Source organism: Pleurodeles waltl, chromosome 4_1 (assembly GCF_031143425.1).
Source record: "Pleurodeles waltl isolate 20211129_DDA chromosome 4_1, aPleWal1.hap1.20221129, whole genome shotgun sequence".
Classification (NCBI taxonomy): domain Eukaryota; kingdom Metazoa; phylum Chordata; class Amphibia; order Caudata; family Salamandridae; genus Pleurodeles; species Pleurodeles waltl.
Window position 1 is genome coordinate 1,018,353,888 of NC_090442.1, and position 12,728 is coordinate 1,018,366,615.

The 12,728-nt window shown below is 42.0% G+C and overlaps 1 protein-coding gene across 1 annotated transcript in view; it reads left to right on the forward strand.

Moving 5' to 3' along the window:
- AASS (aminoadipate-semialdehyde synthase) overlaps positions 1-12,728 on the forward strand; it is a 332,460-nt gene that overhangs the window by 120,298 nt on the left and 199,434 nt on the right. Inside the window, exon 12 of the mRNA XM_069229897.1 lies at positions 3,604-3,663. Coding sequence (XP_069085998.1) covers positions 3,604-3,663 — 60 coding nt within the window. The remainder of the gene's footprint in view (positions 1-3,603; positions 3,664-12,728) is intronic.

A 12,728-nucleotide genomic window follows, 5' to 3' on the forward strand; every position in this document is an offset into this window, starting at 1 on the left:
GGTGTAACAAATAATAGGTGCTATGGATTGTAGGGACCATTAAATTATGGTATCCATCAGAAATCCCTGCTTGGAGGGAAGCCATCACGTCCAGTGGTTAAAAAGGTTTATAAATATAGGACCTATCTGCCTGAAAATGTTTCTGATGTAGACAAACCACACAAAACCTTTGGTTGAAGAGCACTGACATGCTAGCCACCCAGATCATTCCTTGTCATATTCATATGATTCAGAACAAAAGATGACATTGTGAGTAAATCAAGAGAAATAAAATAATCTGTGGAAAGTCCATTTTCTTTTTTGCTTTTCAAGCCTATCAATGATTTCCAAGAGAAAACTCATGCAGAACAAGATTGATGACTCTAGCTTTAAAAAGACTGGTATCATAACATACAGATGGTCGAGACATATAGAACCAGCTGGAAAGGGTGGCTGAATGGAAGTAAAAAACAGGCCTTTGGATTAGTGGAGGGAAAACCCTAGAGCAAGGTGTGTGGATGGCAGAGGGGGTAAAAAAGACAAGGAAGGACTAGAGAAACACAAGTGAAGCCGGATGAAGAATCGAAATAAATAAAAGACCAAACATAAGCAAACAGCTGTGATAAGATAAGTAGGTGCAGTAACAATATGTCAACTACCACAAAACGGTGCTTATTATTGTGTTGAATGCCCCCTGTGGATATCATTGAAGCCCCACAACGCTAATGTTGCTGAAGCGTTATACAGTATGTCTCTAGCCTTTTCTAGCACAGCGGTGGTCAGGAAACCATTGGATACCTACATTCTCTCCATAAACATTTCCATGAGAAATGAGTTTGTCATGTTACTATATCTAGAATTTTTTTTACATACTCCACAAAAAGTAGAAAACCTGCTGGAACAATGTTAAGCTGTGAGACGCTTACTGGAGCGCTGCGGCCCTCATTATTAGTTGCCTGGAATATTGTCTGTTTCCCCACCCTGGAATTACCATTACCATGGTTCCCGGTAATTTTGTCAATGGTGAAAGAAAGAGGATTCCAAGATTAAGGGCAACAATATCTGACAATCCGTTTTCTACATCAGGTCCGGCATGTTTTCCCCCAGTGTAGCTGAAATATCCATGTGAAGCACCTTGTTTCAGTTCCGATGAGTGTGGTAATATACATTACCGAACCCATCGAAATTAAAAGGCCACTCGTAATGAGGACCTAAATCACCCCAGAACATCTAGGTTCACCCTTTTCCCGCAGCAGTCTTCTGACTTCTCCACCTATTGCAGAGGTGCCCTTGTAACTTGCTTTTGGCGCAATCTGCATGATCATTTACCATTCAATAATATAACCACTGTAATACAATGGAGCCTGCAATTTTTGTATAAAACTGACTCTAATTTTCTTCTTACAGTGTAAGTATGATGTAGCTAGTCACCTGTAATAAGAAAATGATTTAGCAACTCAACTGTGGCAATCTCTTACAGTTGAGTTTTGATGTCACATTGCCTGCTACAAGACCAAGCAAACAGAATGCAAGACCGGTCAAGGAGTAGAATTACAAGTGCTCTTTAAACAATGAAAACAGAACTACATTTTTTAGTGTACGGCACTCATCCTCCTCGATGTGTCGGCGACCTTTGATGTGATGGACCATAAACTGTTGATTGATCGATTAAGGAATTTAGGTATGTAGGATATGGCCTTGGCCTTACTTATCTCTTTTCTATCAGGCAGAATGCAAACCGTTGCCCTGGACCAGTATGAATCCTCCCCTTTTACCCTTCACTGCGGGGTCGCTTAGTACAACACTATTTAATGTATACATAACAGAGCTCGCTACTTTGATTAAAACCGTTGACTTCTCTCTACCCTCCTACGCTGACGACACTCAGATAGATGTGTCAGCCTTCAGCAGTCTTCCGAAAGTCTCCACTTACTTCCATGACTGTATGCGTGCTATCAGTTTATGGATAAACAAACACTGCCTGAAGCTCAACTCGGGGAAAACTGAGGTAGCACTGTTTGGAAACCTTTCTCCAGCATGGGCCCCTTCCTGGTGGCCAGAGGAACCAGGTTTCTCTTCCCATTCCTGTGACCAAGGCCAAGAGCCTAGGAGTTCAAATTAACAACAAGCTGAACTTTGGAAGTCAGGTAAATGCTACTGTCGCTGCCTCCTTCTACCCACTTAAAATGATTAAAACAATGCTCCCATTTATTCCAACTGATGCTAAAAAACTGTCATCACCGCCTTAGTCCGATAAAAAATAGACTACTGTACATACTTATATATGATTATGAAGGAACATTATCTAAATAGGCTACAAATGGTACAGAATGCCGTTGCTAGACTTCTCTTAGGGATTCCCAAATTTCAATCAATTTTGCAAGAAATCTACAAGTTACATTGGCTTCCAGTTAGAAGTTGTATCGAATTCAAAGCCCTTTGCATCATCCCTAAGGCTCTGCATAATACTGGACCAGAGTTCCTAAAGCACAGCTTTGATTGCTACAAACATAGTAGACTTGTACCCTCCTCAGGAGCCAAGAACGTGGTGGTCCCTAGAGTGCGAAAGACAAACTGGGGAGACAGAAGTTTCATCACAGGGACATCCACGCTCAGGAATAGCCTTCCCCCTCACACCAGAGCCTTGGCCTCTCTGATCTCCTTCAGGAAGGAGCTCAAAACATGGCTTTAAAAAAAATTAAGGTCCTCTTCCAGTCGCGTTCAAGTGAAGCTCAGCACCAAGACACCTCCGGATATTTGAGCGCTGAATACATCTTTTAAACATTAACATTCTTCTGAGCTGTTTTGCTGAAGTGAACAAGCATTGGTATAAAGGAGGGATTGGTGTATTTTATGCAGGGCTGTAGATCCTCACAGGAGAGCAGGAATCTCTGCACGTTACCACACATTTTGCACTATGCACATTATGAAATATAGGGATTTTTGAAAATGACATACATTGAATTGCATCGATATACTGGCAGCGTATTGTGATGGCTTCTTAGCACTAGGCATTTTGGGTCTGATTCAGAAAAATAGCTTTACTCTTTTGTGTAAGTTTGCTAATTTTTTGGGCATTCACAAACTACGAGTTGATAGTAAGAGGCTCACATAATTGCTGTCCTTATGCCCTGCTCTCTTCTACAGGTCTTATGTAGAGACCTTCGTTGCTTACCACATTTTGTCCCAGGCGATCTAGAATTTGTTTTAGTGGATGGAGACTTTAATTTAGTTTGTAACCCCAAATTAGATGTGTCAACCCAAAAGAAGTATCACAGGAAACAACAGAGTGAGGCACACAGCAGAGGTAAAAAGGGTGCAGTCATGGGACTTGTATGACCACCACAGTCAATGCGCTTTAACCGCAAATATTATAAACAATGAAAACACAATGCACATTTCTGCTAAAAGGGGTACACGTTTCTGCCCATGGTAATGAATTGAAAATATGAACCGAAGCCAGTAGTCCGAAACCTGGAGCGACTCTTTGAAGGGATGGTGTTCGGGGCATGCTCTGCACAGTTCACAGTGCTGATCTGAGAAGATTCTTATTCTTTCATTTATGTACCTTTGTACACTACTGACATTTGTTCTTTTCTAATTTGTCTCATTTGGCTTTTACAGATAATGTCCGATGCTACGGTGCCGTTTGAAAAGCAGAAGTTTTCACCAGTTGTAAGAGATGTAAGTTGGTTAAAGAACAGTTTTACTTTTACATTTCATTCTTTGGAAATCGGAGTGCATATACATGGTGGTGGTGACCGTGAAATTCTTCTATGTGTCAGATTATTTTTGCTTTTTGGTGCATTTTAGCCTACTAGTGAGACACATCATGCCATTTTGGACATTGCACTTTACTGAAATCATACACTTAAAAACGTACTGCAGCATTACTTTCTGAACTCCTGCATTCGAAGGTAACCTAGAGTGTAAGGCTTTTTTCAGTTCAGTGGTAGCCGCAGCCAATCACAATCAATAGTGAGGGTGCTACTGTTCCAGACTAACTACTTGGCCTGCATCGAAAGGATGGCATCCAAAGCATCTTTTGACTTAGATGTAGATGAGCAGTTAATTCCTTGATGAATGGTGGTGGTATACGGCAAGGTTAGGTATTGCCAACGTATTTGTCACGGTTGCAAGAAAGTTATGGATGCTCAGCAAAGTTGTAAGTACACAACACTGTATATTATCTCAAAATACATAAATGCATTTACAATAAAAAGAACTCAAATATTATACAGTACAAAGTACACAAAAGGATTATGTGCATTGGCTGTAGTTATGCACAGCATATTATATTTGCGATAAACACCTCTGCTATTTTGAAGGCAGAAACGCGGAACAGAAGCAACTGGAACATAGAAATGATTTGCTGTTGTTAACAAATATTTACTGATCACAGTCACTAACTGATAGAGATTACCACACAGTAGAGTGCGGGATCACAGGCAACCCTGCAAAATTAAGCTACTTTGTGACAAATTTGTAAATTCTTACTTAATGCGACCATAGTGTTGGTACCAACCCAACAGCAAAAGCAAAGTTACAGTGTAGCAATTGGCAATGCTGAGTGCCTGCAGCCTGTGAGGAAAAGGTACAAAACCCGAGACTTCTAAAAAATGGGTAATCCACGAGATGTACCTAACTCCTGGGTTTGGGTTAGTGGTTTTTAGTCTCCTCGGGATGTGATATCCCGCAGCCTGAAGTACCTAAAGGGCTTTGTTGGCGACTCTTCTTTCAGAGGGTTAAAACCTCAGTGATGAATAGGGGCTTATGCAGTCTGATCCACTGGAGTGGGTGTGAGCCCACAGGTACAAAGGGCTTGCTCTACGCAGCATGGCTCTCTTTTGATCCACCTACCTGGAGAGTCAACTGGAGGACTGGAGCCAAATTAGAAGAGCCTATTGAAGAATAAAAGGTGGAAAGTTGGTGCAGGGAGAAAATGTGCTCACCATAGAGAGTCACCACGCAGCTCACCTATATTTGCAGCAGTAGTTAGTAGGGGCCTCCTCTTTGGGTCTCTATTGCGGGACAGAGAGTGCCTAAAGGTACTGTTCATCTCTGCACTACTTGTCTTTGCTTGGCGATTCCACAGAAACATCAAAGTCAGCACCACCACCAATAGAGGGCAGTGGAATTTCAGTTGCACGGTCAGCCTTGTATATCCTCCTGAGCAAATGGACAGCACTCATTTTCGTACCCTGGAAACACCAGCTGTAGAAAGATCAAAGCATAACTGTGTCCAGGAAATACACAACAACCTGGATGGAGGGATGTTTCAAATTATGACTGATAGCAGGCATTTGGACTATGCCTGACAGTTCATTCTCCAAGTTAAAAAAGTCCGGCCAATAAGTCTGTGGTAGAGTGTCCGTAATGAGGGAGGTTTCTGGGAAGGCCAACTTTCCAGCATTATAGGGGCCCCTGCCTGAATGCAGCTGGCCAGGCACACCTTCCAGGGGATGGTTCTGGTGAGAGCCATCAGGATTCTCTCCAGACTGCCCTAGAAAGAAAGACCAGCTGAGGCAGACCAAAAAGAAATAAGTGAACTCTGGGCTTTGATCGCTTTATAGAGTAATTTAAATTTTTGGAATGTGATGGAAAGCTCCACCCATCTTTTATACCCTTCTCAGAGTTGCAGCCTCTCAAATGTGGCACTTTCCTCCATGAGTAATATTATTACTGCTTGCTTATTCTGCTGCTGTTAACCAGCCAATGCTGTGACTCAGTAAATATCTTTGTAGACCACACTAGCATTCGTATGTAATATGTAGCCTCAATGTGGTGGGAAAATGTCAGTTCAGCATTGAAACCACACACAAGCGCTTGCACAGATGTCACTATTCTGCCACAAAGCTCCTTTGTTAATCAGCACACACAAACCCAGTAGTATTTGGTGCCCTCAAGTGTAAGGGTTAGTACTTGAAAATGAATGCCAGTGTATTGTTTTAGGAGAGGACAATGACTGTAACACCCTGTAGCCAAGTTACACCTCTTCATGTGGAATACAGCCAGTTTCAGGTGCCTGAACCCTATTTGTACATGGCACACCTGTTAATGCAGTAGTCTTCCTTTTATATAACATTAACCTCTCTCATCTCTAAAAGAACCTTAGCTCGCTTTCTAGTCTTACACGAGGACTCTTCTCCCTGAAACCTCTGTCCCAAACCTGTACCTAGAGCGTGGGCCTAAATCTGGCCGTGATCTTCTGTCATTTAATAAACAGATTAAAGTCTAGCATGAGCTTCCCTTCCTTTTCATAATGAGCCTAGAGGAAGATCACTTTAAATCAAAACTTGAAATGTGACCTACTTAGCTATTCCAAAGTTTACATGACAAATATTTAAATCATTGTCCCCGTCTGAGTCCTTGCAGTTCTCAGTATTTACCACTTTAGCAGATTTTCAGAGAACACCAAGCGACTAAGGCATAAGCAGTACAATAAAGTAGCCAATTCAGTTATTTTTCTGGCTCTTGAAAATTCTGTGAGTGAAAAAGATGCACTTGAAGTATTTGTTGCACAGTCCACCAGTACAGGTCGTTCCAGGTTTCCAGTACATTATCATGTTTGTGCATGTCCTGCACACTTCTGACTGCAGCGCTCTGCTGAAGATGGAAAACTGAAAACAGATAAACCAGCATGCCCAAGTCTAGACCATTGCTCTACTGTGTCCTGCACATCAAGCATACTGACTCCACTAAGGTGTTATGGTTCTGTGGGGGAAAGGAGACATTTCCTCCATGTGCATAGTAAAGCGGGCCAGGTGATGTCCACTGGTGGTATTTGTGGCTTTAGCGAGAGTACTTGGTCTAGATAGAACGCCACACAGAGACATCACTTTTGCAGCTAACAAGTGGGTGTAGACCCTTGCAGTCAGGCCAGATGACATTGTCCCATTGGGCATTACATGTACCCAGGACCAGCAGTTCACTTTTCCTCCCATTTATTATCTAAGGTTGTGGCCCATTCACGAGTGGATAAAATCCAAACAACTTCTCACCCTCAGTGTTGGTTCTCTCCTCTTAGTTTTGGCAATGTCGGTTTGCAGAGTTACTGATATGGGAAAACCTTATCACTTTGAATTGCCAAACAAATCCTTGAGATAAAATCCTCACCAGAAATCACTAAGTGCAAAAATAGGCCCAAGTACTCACTCCGGAGCCCAGTAGAAATGTTAAGAATATCTTAACAATGAAAAAGCAGTGGTAAGTTGTGACACAAAGCAGCACATCTTTAAACAGTTGCCTGATGATGAACTACCTCCACCTCCTTTGATTAAGGCTGACTAGTACCCATTCTACACATGTAAGGGTTTTTTGAGACTCTCATGCCCAGCCATTATCCACATAATTTCAGTGAGCCACCTTACTGCTGCTTGTGTGTGCATTAAGGTAACGCAAAACACAGCAACTAGCTGGAGCCCCAACCACTGCTCATCTCCATGTGGATAGTGAGTAGGGAGAGGGTGCCAGGGTTCTCTTAAGATATTTCACAGCTGGGAACCGCCCTCTGCGAAGTCATATGTTATATGTAAACAAAAATGGAGTGTACAAATCATTCATTTTAGGCCAGCATATTTTTTTTCTTTTCCACAAGTATTGACGATTGGTGATTTGAATTGCCCCAGTAATCTTTCAAATGTAATTCACGAATACATCTCACCAGACTGTTCAGAATGCCATGTGTGATATGTAAAATCCCATGTTCCCATTTTTAGGGATACGGTTGTGTGATGGGGAATTCATTAAATTTTACATCTCAGTAAAATCACTCCTAGTGTTTCGTCATCTTCTACTCACACTTTACGAAAGGCCTTCATGCGGTTTTCAGCCATTCTCATGTTGACCTATCCCTAACACTGCAAAAAGACTTGGAAATTAATGTGCTCTATCTCTCCCTTCAAAGCACTTGCCAGAGGTCTGGAAGAGTGCAGCGTTGTTGCAGACAGAGTCCAAGTGAATGTGTGATTCACCAATTGGAAATTCTTTGGTTGCAACACCTGTTCTGTGTGGAATTCAGTTGCATGCATGTCTCAATACTACGTTTTTTTAAAACTTCCATGAACCAGATGTAATTAAATTTGGATCTCAGAATTAGGCTGAACGCACAGTGTTTACATCCTTGTAGGCAAAGTGTTCCAGCTTACGAAGGTTAATAGAAATTCTGGCACCTTTGCTCAGAAGTCATTGGGGCCTTGTAAAGAATTTTTTGGGGAGACTGGAGTAGATTACTGCACTAATTGAAACGAAACAAGAACTCTGGTCATCTCAGATGAAAGAGGGCAGTACAGAAAGGAATTTCTGGTTCTTTATCTTTAGCCATGCAGACGGTGGGGATCAAAGGCTTGATTACCAGTCAAAAGGTGTCCAGTGGGCTTTGTGTCTCTGATTTCTAGATTCTTGGTTTTGTTTTGATTCATCAACAGGAAGCTGTCCTTCATTCAGGGGGACCAATGGTCGAGACATGAAGCGATGCTGGTTTGAGTATCTGCGGCAATACCACAAATAGGGTGCACTGTGCTTGTTTGAACCACACTGCATCTTCAGATGAGTGTGGCGGGTGCAAACCTGGCTAGTACTCCCATTTCTTGATAATGCGCTTCCCTCAGGGTAAAGGCGAACTTGTGGCAGCTCATGGGGCATCATATCAGTGAGGTACAGAGTGGCTGATTGAAGCAGTCGCTCTGTCTTTCATTGTGCTTGCAACACTCGCCTGCACTTCAAAGATGGGACAGCAATCCCCCTGCAGTTGGGTGAAGTGAGCAACTGAAGGGTATGTTTGGGCGGGTCCTATGAATCCTCTCCCACTCCAGAGTGTGTACCACCTCTTGGCGGAGCCCAGTCTAAGGCACGTCCTGCCAGCCTTTTTGCATGTGTGGTTGCGTCCATAATACAGCGCAGAGGCAATGTGTTTCCATCATTTCCATGGGACTATACTCCTAAGCAAATAAAGGAATACCCTCTTAATATAGCGTCCACGCCGTATATGTGCCATTGCTAGCTTTATTACAGAAATTAACTGACAACCACCTGTTCCACCTTCTGTAATATAACAGTGCCTCAGGGGTGCAAAAAACAGGTGCACAGAAGTGTTAAGCCATTGAGGATGCTGTGCACCTTATCGTCCCACTTCCCTTTATCCAACCACCAGTGGATTTTTGTATCCTCAGCATACATTTGGAAGACCATATGGAGTTGTTTGAGAAGTTGAATTGGTTCTGTATGTGGATGGCACAAGATGCATCACCTTTGAGGGCGCAGTAGTACACTGGACATTGGATGATCAGAATTATTCAATTTGATTTACTCTTTGTGATTATTGAGAAATAAATAGGTTCATTGTGACACAGGTATGGAAATTCCTGTCCACTGCTCAAAACCCCTCAACCAGAATGATGTGGGGTTTACACTCGTGGGCTGAAGGTTCAAGGAAATAAACCTAAAACTCATGGTTTCTGATAAATAAGGTTTAAATATGCTTCTTGAAAACAAATTTCCCTAATAGTATGAATTTGTATATTACAGTTTATGGAGGCAAGCTTTCTGATGGGAGGTATGGGATCCCCTACCATACTTTGTCTATGGATTATGTTTGCATCCATTACTGCGTGCTTTGTTCCTAATTTTACTTTCTGACAACATCTACTTTAAAGATTCTTGTTTCCCTTGACTCTGAGTCTGCCCAATTATTGACTTTCAAGCCATAGCAAAGCACTTTCCAAGAACACCTGCCCCAAGTGAGCACATTTTGTTCTGAGTTTACTAGTTCACTCATCTTGAGTGGCACCATTCCCAATAAACAGGGCCTAAGTGGCTCGTAATATTGTCCATCCGGACAATTTAGACAATGGCACGATCAACTACTTTCAGAATGGTGCCACCTAATGGCAAGCCAACCACAGGTACCAAAAGAAACTTGCTTTCGTTTTGCATCTAGGACTATGTTCATCCAGGGCTGTATCAATTCAATGTAACACTGCAGAGCCAGATACCCATAATACATGTGCTTCTAGTGTATACCACACAACCTGACATTTCTGAATACAACTCTACAGATGGTGAGCTCTCTGTTCTATTCCTTGCTTTCCAGTGCTGTTCCTAAACCAATCTCCCATTTTCTCCTAATGCTTCTAAGAAGCTTGTGATCCCATATTAGCATCCCTGTTATACAGATGAGATTGTTTTAACACCCAGCCCCAGTTCACGCAACAACCTGTTAACTGTATCACATATGCCTCAGCTCTGTTGGTGCAATAAAATGCATAATCATATTTGTGACTAGGTATGTAACTCCAAACAGCCACAACACTACATATTGTAGCTGGCTGGCAACACAATGCTGCCAGAAATTTGGGAGGCCCCTGCCACCATTGTTCCATGGAAGGATGGGTGTAGTCAGTGAAGTTCATGCTGCCTTACCACTGTAATACAATTTCAGTAGCAACGTGCCCCGCGTTTAATACTCAACCTAAAGAATCTTCATGGGAATACTCTGCCACATATACAACATCCTTGGCACAGTAATAATTTTTCACAGGGCTGTTTTGCTCATCAAAGCCATCGAAAAAGTTAGCCACATATATATTATGTGTTTCTCTTTTCATATCTTACAGTACATATATAGTATAATCTATATTAAAGTCATGCACACCAAGGTAGCAGAATAGTTCTGTGCTAAGCATCTTGTGTAAGAGAGCCACCTACTTCGTAACTGTAGTTGAAATGGGATGCAGCTCCGACTTATCCCAATTGTCTTGAAAAACATAGACCACCCCATACACCTCTGTAACCGTCTACATGTGTCGAAAAATATGTGTCCCTTATATATAGCAGATCATCTGCATAGAGAGACGACAATGTGTGCCTTACCACCATCACCACTCCTCCATCCAGAAACCACATCCTCGTGTTCCTGTGGTTCCAACATGAAAGCCCAGATCAACAGAGAGAAGAGACACTCTTGTCGTGTTCTTCTCTGTATGTTCCATCTTGCAAAAACCATGCTGTTGTCCTAAACACATGCTGCCATGCCCGAATGGAGCAATGAAACCCAATTTGGACTCTCCAAACCTTAACAATATTGTAACAGTGTTTCATGCATTACATCGTATTTAACATCTTGAATACATTGTTTGCTTTCAGATTTGTTATGGCTTATGAGGTATACCCTTGCTGTATCTTCTAAATTGTTAGAAACAGTCACCTAATATTGACAGTCTGGTTTTGTTGTGATATAAAAGTAGTTGATCCTTGCATATCAGGAAATGTGTATTACTTTGTCTAGTCTTTCTGTGATGTATCGTACTCAATGTGTTTACTATCCACATTGAATATGGGCCCAGAATGGTAAGACCAGCAATCCAATAAATTTTCCCTGCTTTATAAAGCAGAACTGTGATTGCCTCATCATAGGCCTAGACAGTCTTCCCAAAGTTAGCACCTTGTACACTACTTTCTTGGTGACAATCTAGCTTATAAACCGTGGCGGACAAACCGTCAACTCCTTGAGTTTTAGGTGGAGTTATGGGTAGTAATTGCCCACCTTGTGTCCTGTACTGTAATTGGTCGACCCAACTTCTCCCTCAATTCCGTCAGCATTGTAAAAGGCCTGTCTCATTTAACAACTTGTTAACATATTGTGTGTCTTGCTTGGGTCCCTGGTTTTTATAGTTATGTGTAATACTGTTGAAAACTCCAGTTAACGCCATCTTGCCTCATTTCTTTGGTATCATTCTGGGTTTTGATGGCTTCTATAATCTTGATTCACTTTTCTGTATTGACCAGCCAAGTAAGTAGCCACTCCACTTTCTATTCTGTGGAATGCCTACAGGAATTCCCATTTTTCTGACTCAATTTCTCGTTTTTTGACAGTGTTCAGGACCAACTGCCTTTTGCCAATAGCTCATTTTCCAAACTAATCACCCCATTGTTAAGATCTTTCATGATACCATGCCACACACATGCATCATATAGATATGGCGACTTAAAAGAATCCCATAAAAAATGAGTTTGGATTACTTTGAAAAATGTCTCTATCTCAAGTATCCAAAAACAACCACAACCATAGAAACTAAATGTGCTTCTGTGCTAAATGATCCCCAGGCGTCCACCTCAGCCAGCGGGATATATAATCTGATTGTGCCCTCTGGAGATATTCTGTCTTCTCAAAATTACAATGGTGTGGCTCAATGACCACAGAAAGTAAAACCTAGGTTGCAGTGTAGTTTGTGAGAGGCCCTGCTCAGTGTTCCAGCTGGAGCTATTGAGGTCCACAATGGAAGTATTCCATTCACAATATTCCATGAGCTACATACTTTCATGCAACCTTCTCTACAGTGCTGAAAAAATTCCTTGTTGTCGATGTTGAGTGCATAGCTACAGTGCAACAATGCCAGTTCCCTAGAAGTGTGCCTGTCATACCAATGTGCTTGTCGCCATAATCCACTAGAACATTCTGAGCTTGAAATTCTGTCAGTCTGACCGTTAGCAAGACCCCCTTGCATTTACTGTAAAGTGTGCCACATCCATCCACTGCACCGCCTAGAAAACATGCAATGGCTGTTTTTAGTCAGGTGCATTTACCACAATGCACTTTGTCCGTGTGTACAACAAGATCTCTGCCTTTTACCAACATTGTTTTTCCGTGCTATTATAGTGAGTTCAGTCATAAACACTGCATGGAGACTGTGCGTATGCTGCATCTGTGCAACCCCTATCCATGTGTGTGACCATTTACATAGGTTGGGCCT